Below are 18,907 nucleotides of genomic sequence, written 5' to 3'. Positions count from 1 at the left end.
TATATATATAATATATATATATATATAATATATATATATATATATATATATATTCTAACAATATTTTGACAATAAATTTAGATTTTTCTTCCACTTTTTTCTAATAATATTTTTCTAATAAGAGAGCAACTATAGTTAAATTAAAATGTTAGTTGCAACCATTTTCTAATAACACTCATTTTGTCTTGCCATTTTTAATTCTACTTTTTACTTTGTATTCTCCATTTTGTGTATTCGTCTGAATGTGTCAACTTAAGGTAGTTAAATTAAAATAATAATTACATGACAACAAGTAAAAAAAAAAAACATGACTAATCTGATTTTACGGTAGATAATTACATATATTAATATTATTAAAATAATTTTAAGATTTTTAATATTAAATATAATTTATGGGCTTTGTTTGTAGGATGATCTTCACTATGAGTTTATTTGAAAAAAATATTATTTTTGATTTTATGAATCCTAAACACACATTTTAGAGAGTGATTTACTTCTTGACTGAATATTTGAGAGAGTGATAAATTTTTAGCAATTAATATTTCTTTAAAATAATATAGTAATTAAAAAAATATAAATTTTAACAGATTATTGATTAACCTATTAATTTTAATAGATTATTTGGACCATCATATAGACCATAAATGATTATGGTTAATATTTTATTGACTTTATAATTATTACTACATTTTAATGTGTATATATTTCTATTTTCTCATAATTTTTAATAAGTTAAATGTGATATAAGAAACTAAATTATAAATTGGTTGATCAAACTCAAATAAACTCACTTGGAAAAAAATATTTTACAAACAAAATCAATAAATTATATGATTTTTTAAAATTTAAAATCTTATTCACAATAATACGAATATGTTAAAGTCTATATATCTCACGTAACGTGCGGGTCATATTGTAGTTCATATAGGTCCCACAATATGGACAATATGGAAACGAGTTCTCTTCATTGTAGAGAATAGTAAAATCTAAACCGTTCAATAAAATAAAATAAAATAAAAATGTGGGAGGGATTTCTAAAATAAAAAATGGGAAAGAATAAATTTATGGGTGAGATTTCAAAGACATAAGAAAAAAAAAATGGATGACTCTATTTCCAGATAATTGGGATCTTTCAAATCTCACCCATAAATTTATTCTTTCCCATTTTTTATTTTAGAAATCCCTCCCACATGAATTCCATTAAATGATAAAGAGTGTACATAATAAAAAGAGTATGTTATTAATTTTATATTGTATGTTGCTAGCAATCTTTTAAGTAATAACTTTCTCTTTCTTAATTGTTAATATTTTTTGTATGTCATTTTATTTTATTACCTTTGTATTAGGCGAACAAAACAAGATTGTAGAGTGATGAATGTTTCTCAATTATAAAAACTACTGCATAACATATTCAATCCAACAACATGGGACTTTCAAAACACCTCACTCACACCCATAATTAGACATTTAAACAGTGGTTTGGGTGGCTTGATATATAGTTATATCACATCCAATGTAGACTCTTAAAACTATTTTATTATTAAAAAAGGAACAATAAGGGAGACATATAAAGGGGATATGTAATTTGATTCCCTTAGAAGATTTTAAAAAAAAAAATCCTACTTATAGTGAATTAATTTTTACTTCACCTAATAATATTTAAATTATACGTAAAGAGTTGTAGCAACAACAAGAGAGTGAATTACTTCTGAAGAGTTTCATTAGTTTACGGAAAATTTGTATTATTGTATTAAAAAATGGTTGGGGAAAGACTTTCATGCGTGATATTATGTGTTTAAGTTGTGTGTGAGTGCGTGAAATCAACCATTGATGCTTTTATATCAGTAATGCATGTCAGTGGGGAAAACATTTAGCGGTGCTGCAGTTTCAGATGAAATTTTAAGCATTTCCTTTCCTTATTTATTTGCATGTTAAATATCTTGCAAGAAGACTGGGTATTTTGTTTTTTCTTGATGTCTATTTCAATTACCTAATTCTTATGAGTTAGAATCATAAGATTTGAGAGACAAGTATCTTAATTATTGATCCCACCACCTACATGTTAGAGGGATCAAAAAATTTTATAATTAAAAAAATCTTAAAAAATAAAATCTGTAACGGTAAAAGTTTTCTAAAATTTTATGGTTTAGTGGCCTATAGTCTATTTTTTGAAAAGAGGAAATTGATTTTCTTTTTTATTCTTTTAATTTGAGAATTTCTTTTTTACAAAATTTTTGAGAAAAAATATATTTTAATATTTTTTGATACTTTTTTGAAAAAAAGTAAATTTTAAAAAATTTACAAAAACAAAAAATTTCAAAATTAACAAAATATTAAAAATCTATAAACTCCCGAACTCCTCTCTTAAACTCAATAAAATAATAAATCAAATTTTAAAATATTATTTTAATAGAGACGATGGTTTTTTTTTTTAAAGGTTATGCATGAGATAGCAGTTAACGGTAGTCCCTTACCTTTTCAGCTAAGAAAACCGCTTGTCTTTCTTCATTTGTGGTTTCTGTTGTGAACATGTCCAGCTGCTCACAGGAGTTCACAGCCAACTGCTTCAATTTTGAACATTCTATATGTCCCCCCTTATAGAGACGCTTAATTTTTGGCAGGAGAAAGAGTCCCATGAAGGTTACTTCAGGAAACTCTAATCGGGTTTGTGTTCCATCATTCCAAGCAACAATTTCCTCCATCTCGTCACAACCACATATCGAAATGGATTCGAGCCTTTTTAGATCTTTGGCCACTGAAGCTGGTAAGACATAGCTTAGTTTATCACAGTCTATGACATCTATAACCCGCATATTTTTGAAGCTAAGAATTCCTTCTGGATCTCTGTCCCATATTTGCTTCAGGTTTGGGAGTTCCTGTACAAAAATAAGCTGCAGGTTTGTGTTCGTCGTCCTAGATGCATCTATTTGTTGAAATTCTTTGATTTCAAAAATCACTTGCAGTGACCGGCAATCGATAATCTTCAAGCTGTCTAAACTCCCAAACCATCCTGTCATGTGACTTGGAAAAATCTTGACTAGTTTTTCACACCCTTTAATTTGTACAGAAATGAGACTAGAAAAGGAATCAACACCAACTTCAAATTGCCATATGTCAGTCAACATATTCAGTTTGGTGAGGTTGATTTCCTCCAACTTAGGAAAGATGCAGACCTGTATTTTGATGCATAAAATCCATAAGGTAATGAACTCAAGTACTCAACAAAAAATGCACAAGGGCGAGCAAGAACTGCCTACATAACATTGAGTTAAAACTACAAAACTTTACACCTTACACACCTTGTCCACAGTGTTTCCTGCAGTGATAAAAATATTCTCCATCATTCGGCAATTACTTATAAAAAGGCCTTTCAATTTCTTCAAACTGCTAGCCACAGACAATGAACATAAGTATCTTAAGTTATAGCAATCTTTCACAGTTAATTTTATTAAATTTTGAAAGCAGAAATTTGAAAGAGGTCGGTCTCTCCATATGTTATGGCTTTTGATTGAGGATAACTTCAAACTCTCGAGGTTTGGAATTTCAATCTGTAAGAACACACAAATTACTATACTTGCAACAACTGAAAAAATATTATCACAAATTAACTAAAATTGGAGTATTATGCAATATCATACCAGTTCACCAAAGAGAGAAAGGGGTGCCATGACATTGTAATCATCTTCTGCAATAGTAATTTCTCTGTGATCCCTGGTCATTGTTTGCCCTTCTAAAGAAGGCATCTCATCACAAGTATAAAAAGTAGTAAATGATGGTAATGTTTTTAGCGTCAAAGACCGCAACTTAGGAAACTCAACCTTATTAAAATTTCCTTGTCCTTCCATAACAACAATCTCCTCCAAAGAATCACATTCAGAAACATCAATTGTTTCTAGACTAGCAAAAAATTTAACCATGTAAAAGAAGAAGAGAGTCTTCAACTGGGTACACATCTTGACCTTGATGGTTTTTAATTTGGTGAATGAGGCATCTGTAACTGGAGTATAACACAACAGCTTTATGTTGCTCAGTTTGTAGAGGCATAGAGATTCCAAATTGAGAAAAACATCCTGAGGATGGATCAGCTCCATTGAGTTAACGATATATTCAATGCCAGTGTTATTTATGATGGATAAATGTTTAAGATCTGGAAATCCATCCAAATTCAATTCATAAAAAGCATTTTGAACTCCACTTATCTCTCCCAACAACAAATTTTCAACTCTTCTGAACAACAACTTTATCCCTTTCTGGGAGTGAATGTCAGTGCCGTTTGTTAGCTGCAATGCCAAGGATCTTAACGCTTCATACTTATTAGGCATTCTAAAAACACCAACTGAAAACATCTTGAAGTCTCCAATCACAATTTTGTAATCAGTTAACCTGTCAAAGAACAAGTCCCTAGGAAAAACTGCAGTACTTGGGATGCATAAGTCTACAACTCTCATTTGGTGCAAATGTTTTAACTGAGAAAGAAATGAAATTTGACTTTGGTTTGGCTCTCCATCTTCCTCTATTTTGATCAAGCTCTTTCTTATATACAACTCTTCTAAACAAGTCAACCTCGATATAAAATTTGGCGGAATCACCTTCGTTATGGAACCTTCGCTGATGTCAAATAACTGTAGCTTATCTAAACACCCTATCTCAGCTGGCAAGTTTTCAATTTGAGATCCAGAAAAGCTGAGAATTCTTAATTTTTTCAGCTCTCCAATGATGGATAAGTTACCAACCAGAACACACCGCTCCAAACAAAGCATTCTGAGGTTTAATAGGCATTTAATCGAAGATGGTAAGCATGGTAAATGAAAACCAGTCAATATTAATACTCTGAGTTTTCCCATTCCTTCAAAAAAATTCTCAGGTATTTTCAAAGAAGGATCATCACTGTCAATTTGGAAGAATTTAAGATGAGGACAGTTTATAACTTCAGGTAGCTCGTCAATGATATCACAGTTGCGTATAGAGATAGCACTGCACCTCTCGAGTTCATCTTTGTCCGGCCAGTCATCTAATTTGCCATTTCTCAAAGCAAATACATTTTGCTCTTTGTGTGCTATAGACAAAGCGGCATCTTGAACCATATCATGCATATTGAAATAATCATTGGAACTACCATCCAACATCAAACTCGAGTCTTTTAGCTTTTGGATTGATGTATATACTCTATCACGAGCTTCCCTTAGCGTATAGACCCCTTCAAGTATACCCAATCCAAAGCAATACTTCACCAAGTCCATAATTAATTGTTGATGACCCATTTGAGCACAAAGTAAGAAAATGGACCGGAGCTCCACACTTTCTAGATGATCATAACTCATCTTTACAGAAATCTCCATAGATTTCTGCACTTCACCCAGTTCCTCTTTTTTAAGTTTTTCTAGTGTGGCTTCCCACACTAACTCACTTTTATTTCTTAATGCCCTTCCAACTGTAACAATTGCCATGGGTAGCCCTGCACAATACTTTTTTACAATCTCCTGTTTAAATGTGGACATTTCATCAGGTATTCCAGCCACCTCCTTAAACAACATTAGAGATTCCTTATCATCTAATTCCCTCACACAGAAAACGGACTTGACTTCCATTTTATCAGACAATACTATTTTATCTCTCGAAGTTAACAAAATTTTGCAACCCTTATAATCACCAAGAGATTTTCCTTTTTTCACCATTTTGAAGTTATGATCCTTCATTACATCAATAGTCATATGGCTTGAATCATCATCCATATCATCATCAAATGGAATTCCTATCTTATTCAAGTCTATTCTGTCCCAAAGGTCATCCATGACGACAAGGGTATTCTCCTTCTCTTTCTGTAACCTCCTCCTTAGACGATCTGCTCTCACAGTCTCGCCTTCCCCTTCCAATGTTAATCCTAACATGTAAGCAATTTCTTCCTGGATTTTCTGCAGGTTGGGATTGTCAGTTATTTCTACAACAACTACCACATTGAACAACTTCTTGTCTTGAGCTTTCTTAACAATTTCTTTGATTAAAGTGCTCTTACCCACACCACCTGGCCCATACACTCCAATCATTCTCACTGTAGAATCTTCTAGTTTTTTCATTATCTTTTCAATTGTATATTTTCGGGAACCAAATTCTACATAGCCAGCATTAGCCAAAGCAGCATGCATAGATGTTGGCTTTTGCTGATAGGAAACTCCATCAAACTTTGACTCATCTATTAATAACTTGACATCCACTGCCATCTTCTTTGCTTTTCTGCCTAGTCTATGCCTGTTCCTCAAGTAATGAAATAAACCACTGGAACACCTTGTCTTTGTGTGACCTTCTTCATTTTGAAACTCCTCTGTTTCAGTTCTAGTTTTATCAACTTTTTGAAGCCAAACACAAACATCACTTTCGATTATTCCTAGATTATCCTTAGCTTCATCTACTTCGTGTTCCAGCCTATCTCGTTCAAGTCTTAGTTTCTCAACCAGAACGTTTAGTTCACTAACGTTTTCCTTGTAATAGAAGATGTAACCCACATGCCGAATAGTCAAGTCCAACACAACATCGATAGCTCTTTCTACAAATTTGGATGCATACTCCATACTTGCTTCTCGATTTTCTTGAACTAAGTATGGCTACATCTCTTTATTCCTAATGAATCAAAAGTGGAAATATATCAGGCATGAAATAATTAAGAAAGTAGATGAAATTTGATCAATTAACAATCAAAAGTAGATTAGTAAATGCAAGCAATGATGTTTTTGTAAAACAAAAACAAATAAATGAAATGATTGGTTTATTAAGAGTTGATTAGTTCAACACATGATCAACTAAAATTAATAAATTTATTTGTTCATTTTCTGATTCTCCGAACAAGAGAACTCAATATTTATAGGATACAACAATTATATGCAGTTTGTAACTGCCTTAAACAAAAAGAGACAGCCGTAACTAACTGATGAGCTGGCATACAGCTGGCTGCTGAGCTGGAAGCAATACAATGCAATAGAATATTAAAGAGTTTAAGTACTCTATATACATTATCAGTCCCCCCACAAACTCAGGTTGGGAGCTGGTCGATGCTTAGAACCCTCCATGAGTCTGTTTCATAAAGTATAGAACTAAGAATTGGGAAGCAGCTTCATAAAGGAACATAGGAAACAATTAAGGACTTGCTAAGAACGATATATTTGACAAAGAAAATGTCAAGTTCCATGTGTTTTGTTCTTGAACGAAGAACATGATTATGACTTAAGCTAACAGAACTCTGACTGTCACAATAAACCACAATACGACTTCAGTGGCAGCCATGGTTAACTGGCTGCAATATGTTAGCCTTGCACTCTTAGCCTTCTAGTTGTTACTTGTGCAGCAAGATAAATGAAAGGTACACGTATGAGTGAATGGTAAGACTTGTGTATTTCATAGATTGCCAATCCTATTTATACATAAGCTATTCTTACACATTCTAAATGTAATCTAACTAACTGATTTTTTAGCTAATTAGTTACAACCTTCAATTATAACATTACTTGAATTACAAGTCCTAACATTTTCCCTTAATTCAAGTATCTAAGTGATACTATACCTAACATTTGTCTTAGCTCTTCAAATCTGTTTGTCCTCAATGCCTTGGTCATTATATCACCAACTTGCACTTCAGTTTGACAATGTATAAGTTTAAGCTTGTTTCTCCCAACTTGAACCCTTAAGAAGTGAAACCTTGTCTCTATGTGTTTGCTCCTTCCATGAGATACAAGATTGTTTACTAGATTTATGGCTGAAATGTTATCAATCATCAATGGCACTGGCATGCATACATCAATCTTCAGTTCTTCCATCAAAGCTTCCAGCCACAAAGCTTGGTAGGTTGCATAGCTGTTGCAATGTATTTTGTTTCACATGATAATAAGGCTATGATTGGTTGCATCTTTGAGCTCCATGCTATTGACGATTTCATGAATTTGATTACATAGTCTGATGTGCTTCTTCTATCACTCTTATCTCCACACCAATCAGAATCTGAATAGCCAACTAGATCTTCATCTCCTTTCTTTAATTCTCTTGCAAACAAGAATTCCATGTTCCGTTGTGCCTTGAATGTATCTCTTGATTCTCTAAGCTGCAGTCTAGTGAGTGTGTTTGGGATTCGCTATGAATCTGCTAATGACACCAACACTATAGCATAGATCTGGTCTTGTGTTGCACAAATACCTTATAGATCCAACAGCCTGTTTGAACAAGGTGGTATCAACCAAGACCTATTCCACATATTTTCCTAGCTTTGCGTTGATTTCAATTAAAGTAACAGTAGGGTTGCAGCCAGCCGTGTTGTATCTCCTCAATTTATTTTATGTTGATGCCAGTTACCAACAAATAATCAACATAAAGGCGAAGTAGAAGCATTGTCGGCCTTCCATTTTGTGTGTAATGATTCACATAAACCCCATATTCTACTATGCATTTGATGAAGCCAATGCTGATTAAGAATGAGTCAATTATTTTATTCCAATCTCTTATGGCTTGCTTCAAGCCATAAAGAGTCTTTTTCAATCTGAGCACCTTATTCTCCTTTCCCTTAATCACAAATTCTGGTGGTTGAGAGGCATACACCTCTTCTTCAAGCAATCCATTCAAGAATGCAGATTTGACATCAAGCTGGCACATCAGCCAGCCTCTAACACTAGTCATTGCTATTACTAGTCTGATTGTCTCAATTCTGACCACTGGAGCAAACACTTCAGAATAGTCTATCCCTGCCCTTTGTAGGAATCATTTGACAATCAATCTAGCTTTGTACTTAGCAATTGACCCATCTGGATTTAACTTGTGTTTGTAGACCCATTTGACTCCCATCTGCTTTTGTTTTGGAGGTAAGTTAGTAAGGTACCAGGTCTGATTCTTCTCAATTACTTTGATCTCTTCTATCATTGCTTCCTTCCATGGTTCTCTTTTCATGGCTTCATCAACGCTTAGTGGTTCTATATTTAAAAATAGATCAAAGTGCACTAGATCTCCAATGTTATCAATTTCATTGTCATTGTATACTTCAAACTTACTTAAATGTGTTGGTGGTTGCCTTGTTCTCTGAGATCTTCTTGATTATATCTTTTCTTCAATTCTGTCTTCCTTGTCTTGATGATCATGTAGCATTGATGTAGGGGCTTGTGTATGATGGCTGGTATTTTGTTCCCATTCCCAATGAAGACTTGTGTTGTTGACATTTTGTTTCCAGTCCCACTTTTCTTGCTCAACTATCTTCACATCTCTATTAACTACAATATTTCCTTTGGTAGGGTCGTACAGCTTGTATGCACTAGTTGGATGGTATCCAACTAAGATCATGGCTTCACTTTTGTCATGCAGTTTTATTCTCTTCTGGTCTGGCACATGCTTGAAGCATAGGGGGCACCAAAAGTTCTCAAGTGTCCTACAACTGGTTTCTTACCAATCCAAATCTCTTTTGGCACTTTCTAAGCCAATCTTTTTGTTAGACACTTATTCAAGATATAAACAGCAATTGATGCAGCCTCACCTCAAAACTTGTGTGGTAATTCCTTTCCTTTCAACGTACTTCTAATCATGTATAGGATGGTTATGTTTCTTCATTCAGCCAATCCATTATGTTGAGGTGTGTAGAGGGTAGTCACTTCATGCTCAACCTCATTTTTAACACATAATTCCTCAAACTCATGTGATGTATACTCACCACCTCCATATGTCCTTAGCACTTTGACAACTTTTCCACATTGTTTTTCCTCTTTCATTGAAGTTCTTGAACATTTCAAGTGCTTCATCTTTTGTTTTTATCAAACATATCCATAACGTTATACTAAATTCATCAATAAATGTTATGAAATACTTATTACCTCCTATTGATGGCACCTTAAATAGTCCACATATGTCACTATGAACCACTTCAAGATAATCATTTGCTCTTGCTTGCACTTGTGATTTGAAAGAGTTTCTTGATTGTTTTCCTGCCATACACACATCACATATCTTCTAAGGAACATCAATCATAGGAATGCCATTTACCATCTTCTTTGGTCCTAGTTGTTGCAAGCTTCTAAAATTCAAATGTCCAAACATTAAGTGCCAAAGCCAACTCTCATCAATTGAACTTACTGCCTTCAGGCATTGGATGCATGCAGCCTGTATGTTTATGACAAATGTTCTGTTCTTTGAGAGAGGGACCTTCAGTATCATCTTCTTTTGTCCATCATATATTTCTAGTGCATCATTCTTCATTATCATTTGGAAACCCTTTTGGATCAGCTGACCTATACTCAATAGATTGTTTTTCATTCCTATCACATACAACACATTATCAATCACCATAATCTTGACATTCCTTCTTCTAATCACCATGTTTCTAGCATCTTCAGCCTCCAATGTTTTGTCATCAGCAAACATAATCTTGCTTCTTCTTGATGTATCAATATCTACCAGCCACTCTTTGTGACTGGTCATGTGATTGGAACAACCAATATCAAGAAACAAAAATTGAGATTGAGAAGGTTTTTCATTTGTTGTAGCCATCAACAAGATTGTGTTTGAATCTGAATCATCCTCTTGTCAGCATAGGTCTCATCCTCATCCTTCTTCTTTTGTTTCCTCTTTCTAGCCCAACACTCACTAGCAAAATAGCCAAATTTCTCACAATTATAACATTGTACTTATTCTTGTCAAAGTTCTTGGATTTTCCTTTGGATTTACTACTTCCATCTCCTCCTTTCTATGAAGATTTAGATTTATCATCATACTTCTTGAACTTATTCTTCTTCCACTTTTTTTTTCTGATCCCCTTTCTTATGTACTTGTGTTACCAATGCTTTATCCCTAGACTTTCCTCCAGTCCTTTCATTCATTCTCAATTCTCTTGGTTCTGATGTTCCATGCAATTCCACGAGATTCAAGGTTGAAATGTCTTTGGATTCTTCAATAGCACACACAATGTAATCAAACCTAGGATGCAAGGATCTTAAAATCTTCTCACCCAACTTTTGTTCAGTCAGCTTCTCACCACAACCAGCCATCTAATTTTTTATGCTTCTTAATCTTGAGATTATATTTGATGCCTCTACTTGCTCTTCCATCTGCAACAGTTCGAATTTCCTCTGAAGAGTTTGCAACTTCACTTTCTTCACCTTTGCTCCTCCTGAATAACATTTCTCCAAAATGACCCATGCTTCTTTTGCACTTCTTGGTTCAGAAATCTTGTCAAAGTTGGTTGTATGAAAAGGATCGTTTCTTTTAAAAATAAAAATAAATAGATACTAATAATAATAATAATAATAATAATAATAATAATAATAATAATAATAATAAAAACAATAATAATAATAATAATAATAATAATAATAATAATAATAATAATAAATGAATAAAACATTACCCCACCCACTATCACTCTCCTTCTATCTCACTCCATCTATTCATTTCCTCTCTCTCGACTACAATATTTTCATTTTTTCTTTCCTTTTCATCTTCTTCTTCTTCTCACTTAAAGTCACAAGTTTTTCTTCTCACTTAAAGTCACAAGTTAGCCTCCCTAAACCATAAACCCATAGGAAGTATATATTCCCTAAGAAAGCTTTCAAATATTTTTACAAGTTCTTAGGTAGAATTTTTGGGTTAGGGTTTGTGCTCTAAGGAAGGAGAAAGGTACTTATTCCTTGAAAGTTGTTTATTGAGACTCTTCGAGGTAAATAAACAACTCTAATGCTAAGAATGAATCTCTAGAAAAATGTAGCTTTGTTTAAAAATCTTATTTTGGTGCTTAGAGTAGATTAAAATGATTTTTATGGTTTCCTAGAGTTAGTTAAACTTAAGAAGAATTTTTCTAAAGTCTTGAGAATATTTTTGATACTCAGATTTGTTAGCGGAGGTCTTGCCTACTGCTCTAGGAGTTGTTGGAGAACAAACTTAGTTTATTATCCATAGTTGTTAATAACAAAGATCATTTTCATATATTTTTATTATGCTATAATTGTTATTTTACTTGTTTTCTATTTTAAAGTATTTATTTAAAAATTGGGGAACACAACCTTTGAATTTTTCTCGATTTCACCATTTATTTATTTTCATGGTCTTTGTTATATAATATGTTTATAGTTTGATTTATTTATGAATTATAAAGTATTTAAATATTGAATTCATATACAGTTGAATATGTTTTTCCAGGAGTTATGATGAAATGAGAAATGATTTTAAACGTGTTTTGGAAATCGTTGTTATAATTATAAAATCGTTAATGGCGGTAGGTGCACCTAGTTAAATCATTTTGATTGGGAATAGTTAGCTGTTAGATGGAGTCGCCCCTACGAGATATGCCATCCTTAGGAGGAGAGGGCTTCAACAAGATGTAAACTCCCTAATTAATATGCTATGATGCGTTGCGGGATTGAGAGGAGAGGGCTATCCGTTAGATGCATGGAGTCACCCATATGAATTGGATGTTAAATATTTCTATCTGAACGGTTAAATTATAAGTTTAATAATTTTATCATGTGTATTCTTTACTTGCGAATTATCTATATTTCAGACAATATTCTTTAGTATAATTGTCACAAGATTGTAAAACAATAATTTGTGTCTTTTTGTGTTTCCCTTCTAGTTGGTGGTAGTTGTTGTCTCCTCACTATGTCTTTGTGACTTGCCCCTTCATGTTGTTCATTTTTTTTAGATTCACAGGTAGATGAATAGTAAGATGTTAGTAGATTTAAGTCTCAATCATTTTTTAGTAGGCCTCTTTGATCAAAAGTATTTTTGTAAAGTATGTTGAGTCGTGATGTATTGTATAGCTATTTTGAGTCTAGAAAGTTATTGGAGAATGAATTAAATATTTAGATTCTCCCTTTGAAATATTGACTGAGTTAAACGTTTGAAACAAGATTTTAAAATTTAGAAACGTTGAGGTTATAGAGGATACTCGATCTGTCGAAATCTCAATAAATATTATATATTTTTTTGAAATGGTTATTAGGAACTATGAAAATCGTTTAGTTGTTAAATTAGTTGATAGGTTTGCCAAGCTAGGAGTATAGTTTGTGCGCTAACGAAGAATGAATGTAGCTTTACAATCTTTCTTCTTGTTTTCTTTAATAATTCATCTTTGTGCTTATGTTGGATATGCTCCCAGATCATCAAACCCTTTTTCATCAAACCATTTTTCTATGATCTCCAAGACTTCTTGAAATCGAAATAACGCACGAATTTGCACTCACCATCTATCCAAATCTTTTCCATCAAAGAAAAAAAATTCTTTTCAAATTTATAGAGTCCCAAAGAAATTAAAAATATAATGAGTAAAATAAATATTATAAAAAATATGCAAGTTACCGGTCCAGCCTATAACTCGTTTAAGGCCAGACTCCGATAGTATTTTTTCAGTCCATATTAAAACATGACTTTTTGATCCAGTCCGAAGAAGGCCGCAACCCGTTAGGTCCGACCTTAAATGGGTCGTATAGCCTGTTTTGACAGCTCAAGTTGGTTAGGGATGAGGACTCAAATTTCAAATCCGATAAATAATGGGGGTGAAGCGGATTTTTCTCGACAAACCTATCGCGAGGGTGGAGAGGCAAAATCCACTATGTTGCCATATCTAAATATAATACATATTTTGACCAAAAAATAATAACACAAATATGTATATTACATATATTATTTAGTAATATTAACAATCTATTGACTATACATCTTTTGATCATAAATATAAAATAAAGTTAGTTAATAAACATGGAAATTTATTTTATATAACTATTTGGTGTTTTTATTTACAAACTATAGTTGTTGTAATTTTATTTTATGTAAAATTTATTATGAATATCTTTTAGCCCCGTTGGACAAATCTCTAGATATCTACTTGAGTAAGAGGATTACATTATAAAGATTAAAGCACAAAATGTTTCAGATGTTATTAGTAATGGACTTGGCTTAATTCATAGATATATTTCTCTATACACACATTTTGTTTTAATTGAAAACTTTATTTTTCTTAATATTAATTTTTATTGATTTAAGGTTATTCTTTGTTCAACTTCATTGAATTATTACATGGTTGACCAACTTTTAATTGGACCAAACAAGGCTCATCCATGTCAATTTAAGATTGTAAGTATCTTTGGTTTCCATAAGCTAAACTAATAGAAATTATTGGCAATCACAATGGATACTAGAAAAATCAACCTTTTAAATTATGGTTGCATTGGTTTAGATTTCAGTTTTGTATGGGGTATTGTGGTATTAACATGGCTTTATTCAAGATGGGTGAGCTTTCTAAAGCTATATATTGTTTGTGGTTTCAAATTCCAACTTATTGGCATAGAATGAGGGATTTTTTTACCAATATATCTTTTTTTTTTAATTTTTAAACCAAAATACCCTACTACTTGTAATCTATATACCAAGATGCCTTACTTTTTTGAGGCAAGTAGGAGGTTGTGTCCTGGAGATGCGACCAAGTCAAGCAAAAAAACTTTTCCTCCAGTAGGAGGTCGCTGGCTGGGATGCGACCTCCCAAAGAGTTTGTTAATTTTTTGTTTATTCGTCTTAGGGTTTACTTAATTGTTAATATTTTAATAAATAAATAATTATATTAAATAATACATTAATAATTAATAATAATAATAATAATAATATATTAATAAATAATAGTAACAATAATAATAATAATTAATTATTATTATTGTTATTATTACTAAAAATTGTTATAATTAAAAATAGTTATTATCTTTTTACAGTTTTATGTATTATTATATGAATTAAATATATTAATAAATAATAGTAACAATAATAATAATAATTAATTATTATTATTGTTATTATTACTAAAAATTGTTATAATTAAAAATAGTTATTATCTTTTTACAGTTTTATGTATTATTATATGAATTAAATATATTAATAAATAATTAAATTAATAAATAATAATAATAATAATACATTAATATATTAATAAATAACAAAAATAATAAATAATAATTATATTGTTATTATTATTATCATTAAAAATGGTTATAATTAAAAAGTAGAGCAATTTATGATTAATCAATTTGCTAAAATTAATTTGATACTTACCAAATTTGCTACTTACCAAATAGGACAATTTGTGATTAATCAATTTGTTACCAAATTGTACAATTGATTAATTTTTTTATTAATTTTCTCATTAAATATGATTTGGTAAATTGATTAATTTTCTCATTAATTTACAAATTAATTTAATATCAAAAAAATTGATTCATGTGATTCGAAAAGTAATAAAAGTAAAAAATGAACCTAATCTAATCATTTTATATATAGATATTTTTAAAATACATTTGGAAGATGAATATATTTAATTTCATTTTATCTTTTGAGATAAGTTAACAATACATTAGTATACAATATATCACCTGATTTTATCTCAATATATCAAAAAATTGATTCATATGATTGGTAATGTGACAAAATATATATATCAAAATTAATGTGGTTGAATAAATGTGACAAAAACAAACTAATGCATATTTAATTTACCAATCACACGAATCAATTTTTTTGATATTAAATTAATTTGTAAATTAATGAGAAAATTAAATAATCTACCAAATCATATTTAAAGAGATAATTAATTTTAGTAATTTCTGATTAATCATTAATTTTACCATTAAATGAAAAAAATTAATCTATTGTACAATTTGGTAACAAATTGATTAATCACAAATTGTTCAATTTGGTAAGTAGCAAATTAATTTTAGCAAATTGATTAATCATAAATTGTCCTATTTTTTAATTATAATCATTTTTAATCATAATAATAATAACAATATAATCATTATTATTATTATTTATTAATTTAATTATTTATTAATATATTTAATTCATATAATAATACATAAAATCGTAAAAAACTAATAACAATTTTTAATTATAACAATTTTTTAATTATTATTATTTTTAATTATAACAATTTTTTATTATTGTTATTATTATTTATTAATATATTATTATTTAATAATTTATTATTATTATTATTAATTATTAATATATTATTTAATATAATTATTTATTAAAATATTAACAATTAAATAAACCCTAAAACGAATAAACAAAAAATTAACAAATCCCTTGGGAGGTCGCATCCCCAGCCAGCGACCTCTTATTGGAGAAAATTTTTTTTCTTCACCTCGTACCTTCTGCAACCTCCTACTGACCCTCAAAAAATAAGATATTTTGATATATAAATTATAAAGTAGGATATTTTAGTTTAAAATTTAAAAAAAAGGATATATTAATAAAATTTTCTAAAATGATTTGCTATAAATGCGCCGTCAATTATGATTATTTGAGATTGACACCAATCATGTTTTGTTCGGTTTTACGGTATATAAATTGATTATATGCTGTGAATTTGTACTTTCTTTTGCTCATCTCGAGTTTTCTACTTAATTTTTGATTTTATTTAGACTCTACTCATTCCCGCTTGTTTCCCCTAGAACCTGGCCAAGTTTCTTTTATCTTCAACATTATGCATCTCTCAACAAATATGTTATTCTCAACTTTTTTTCTCCATTAGTGCACTCTCTTTGATGTTTCCACAAATACAGTGATTTTGACTAAATTATTAAATATGTACATGAGACAGAGATATGAGTTTAAACATTGCTCATAAACCATGTTCATGATGAAAAAAACACTAACACTCTAAGCTGTCTATCTGGTATATGAGTGTTCATACATCATTGTAAGATCGAGGTAAGAGGAAAACTATCACGGAAATCACTTTAAATCCTTAGAAAAAATAAAAAAATTTATTTTAACGTTGACCCAAGGGTATCTCATATTTTACTATTTACAAAATTAAAATTTATAAAATCTTATCTAAAATTAATATTGTTTCAACAAAAGTTAAATTGATCATTTTATTTATTATCAATTGAAAAAGAATTATTACATAATATCAATTACGTTACATTAATAAATAATTTTATATTATTTTTTGTCAAAAAATATAATTTATACTTAAATGTCTACACCTAAATGTTTATAATTTTTAAAAATTATTTTACTAAAGTACCGTTATAAGCTTTAAAATGCCCGATTTTAGAATTCGCCTCCATATGCCTGATTTTTAAAGGTAGTGTTCGAATCTTAAAAATTGGTCCTACTAAAAAATGTAATTTTAAAAATTATAAGTTATTTCAAAATATTATATTTTTACCGAATGAAATATCAAAAACTCAAACTACTTTATTTAAATTAATCAAAATAAGTAAATTACAAATAACATCTACATAAAACTTCAAGCTAATACTAAAAAATCAATCATTTTAAAATCAAGAGCATCCCAATTTATTGGACCAAATACATCAAACAAATGTTCAAATGAGCTTACTTGCTCTACATTGTCTTTGTCATTATCAAGTGAATTATTCAAATTAAAATCATCAACATCATCATAATGATCATTATCAACATCATCATTATCATTATCAACATCATCATAATCATTTTCAATGGACACATTATCAAGAAATTTCAACATCAACATTATGATTTTCAACGAAGATTAGTGGTTTTTTTATAAAAAGTTTATCAAGAGCTCATGTTTGAGATTGAGTTAAACCTTCAATTTTTTTTTTCTTTTTCTTACACCAAAATCACACTTTCTAATCTTAGGAGGCATAGTAAAAAAAACCTGAAATTTCTCACAATTGTGTCAGTTAATGATCAACTCTGCAACGTTTACCAACAAGCGATCTAATATATTAGCATCAAACAAACGATCTATTAGTACCATTGTAAATCACAAAATCAGATTAAACCCTATTAGATAATGATTTCATTCAAGATTCTAACATTGGGTGATAGCGCCTGGTAGGCTGTAGCCGCTGTCATAGATTCACAATGTTGGGTGTAGAGAGAAGATAAGACTTGAGAGAAATTAAGTTTAGTCTCTATTTAGAGAGAAGATAGAGAGAAGATAATCTCTATTCAAATAAGTATTTATTTTGAACATAAAGTGCAAATATAAAATTTTAGAACAGTGTATAAATTAAAGATATCAATTTAGTTGCACAAGTTGATTGTCGATTCTAAACCGACTTTAAATCATTGTAAACAAAACATAAGTTATATGAAGTCATATTAATTATTTATCATGTCGTATTGATAATTTGTCAAAATATGTATTAAGATATACTGTATCACATCATTATCATTATGTTTATCAGCATAATAATTATAAATCATATAAAATGTATGTATTCTTAAACGAATTTATCGCCGTGCTTTGCACGGATATAAATACTAGTTTTGTTGAACATGCAACAGTTATTTTTACTTATAGACATGTTAATAGAGTTGCTGTTTATTAGCTCACGCGTCTTATATCAATTTTGTTCTCGGGTCTTTGATTATGTTTCAAATTGTATTATGCACCTTGTTGAAATGGAAATGAAATAGATTTAACCCTGTAAAAAAATAAATTGTTATGTAAGTTTTGAAGGAACTAACCTCACTACTTGGAAATGGATGACCATAAGTTGTGATTTGTCTTCATAATTTGTTCATTGTTACAACTCGTATACCAAAAACTAAAGAGAGGATTATTACCCGAAAAAAAACTAAAGAGAAAATGAGATGTGCTATGAATGAGATCAAATGAAATATTGTTGGAATAAATGTTTGTAAACTGAGCTTTATGGAGAAGAAAAAAAAGGTTCAATTGCTTATTTCTTCTCTTCAATTATTTTAATTTTTTAAATCTTATTTAATCTCTTAAATTATAAATATTAGACATTTTAGATACTCGAATTATTTTATTTTATTTTAATTTCAAATTATAAATATTAAATATTTTAGTGCATTAAATTATAAATAATATATACTCTAATTCTCTCTAATAGTATATAATATTGTAACTTAATAAATTAAAGTGTCAAATTTTTGTAAT

At 30.1% G+C, this 18,907-nt stretch overlaps 2 protein-coding genes across 3 annotated transcripts in view; both read right to left on the bottom strand.

The window, feature by feature from the left end:
* The window catches only part of LOC101507264 (uncharacterized), a 56,942-nt gene extending 38,302 nt beyond the window's left edge, over positions 1–18,640 (bottom strand). The window contains exons 1-5 of one of the 2 annotated variants that reach the window (XM_027330411.2): positions 18,469–18,640; positions 17,651–17,712; positions 3,639–6,615; positions 3,300–3,548; positions 2,475–3,173 (exon numbers count right to left, since the gene is read on the bottom strand). In XM_027330411.2, the coding sequence (XP_027186212.1) occupies positions 2,475–3,173; positions 3,300–3,548; positions 3,639–6,566 (3,876 nt within the window). In that variant the 5' untranslated portion in view covers positions 6,567–6,615; positions 17,651–17,712; positions 18,469–18,640. The remainder of the gene's footprint in view (positions 1–2,474; positions 3,174–3,299; positions 3,549–3,638; positions 6,616–17,650; positions 17,713–18,468) is intronic. The other variant, XM_004514146.4, reaches the window with a different exon arrangement.
* On the bottom strand, positions 9,970–10,437 carry LOC140919773 (uncharacterized). The gene has a single exon (XM_073366410.1). It carries the CDS (start codon positions 10,435–10,437, stop codon positions 9,970–9,972), a length of 468 nt encoding a protein of 155 aa, XP_073222511.1.
* Positions 18,641–18,907: the final 267 nt, after the last annotated feature.

This window comes from Cicer arietinum, chromosome 3 (genome assembly GCF_000331145.2).
Source record: "Cicer arietinum cultivar CDC Frontier isolate Library 1 chromosome 3, Cicar.CDCFrontier_v2.0, whole genome shotgun sequence".
In the NCBI taxonomy this organism is placed as follows: domain Eukaryota; kingdom Viridiplantae; phylum Streptophyta; class Magnoliopsida; order Fabales; family Fabaceae; genus Cicer; species Cicer arietinum.
The sequence above is the reverse complement of the archived record's forward strand: the minus strand, read 5'-3'. Positions and strand labels throughout refer to the sequence as shown.

Bases quoted from the DNA above. Each gene is read 5' to 3' on its own strand.
- LOC140919773 (XM_073366410.1), bottom strand. From the start codon at position 10,437: ATGACCAGTCACAAAGAGTGGCTGGTAGATATTGATACATCAAGAAGA.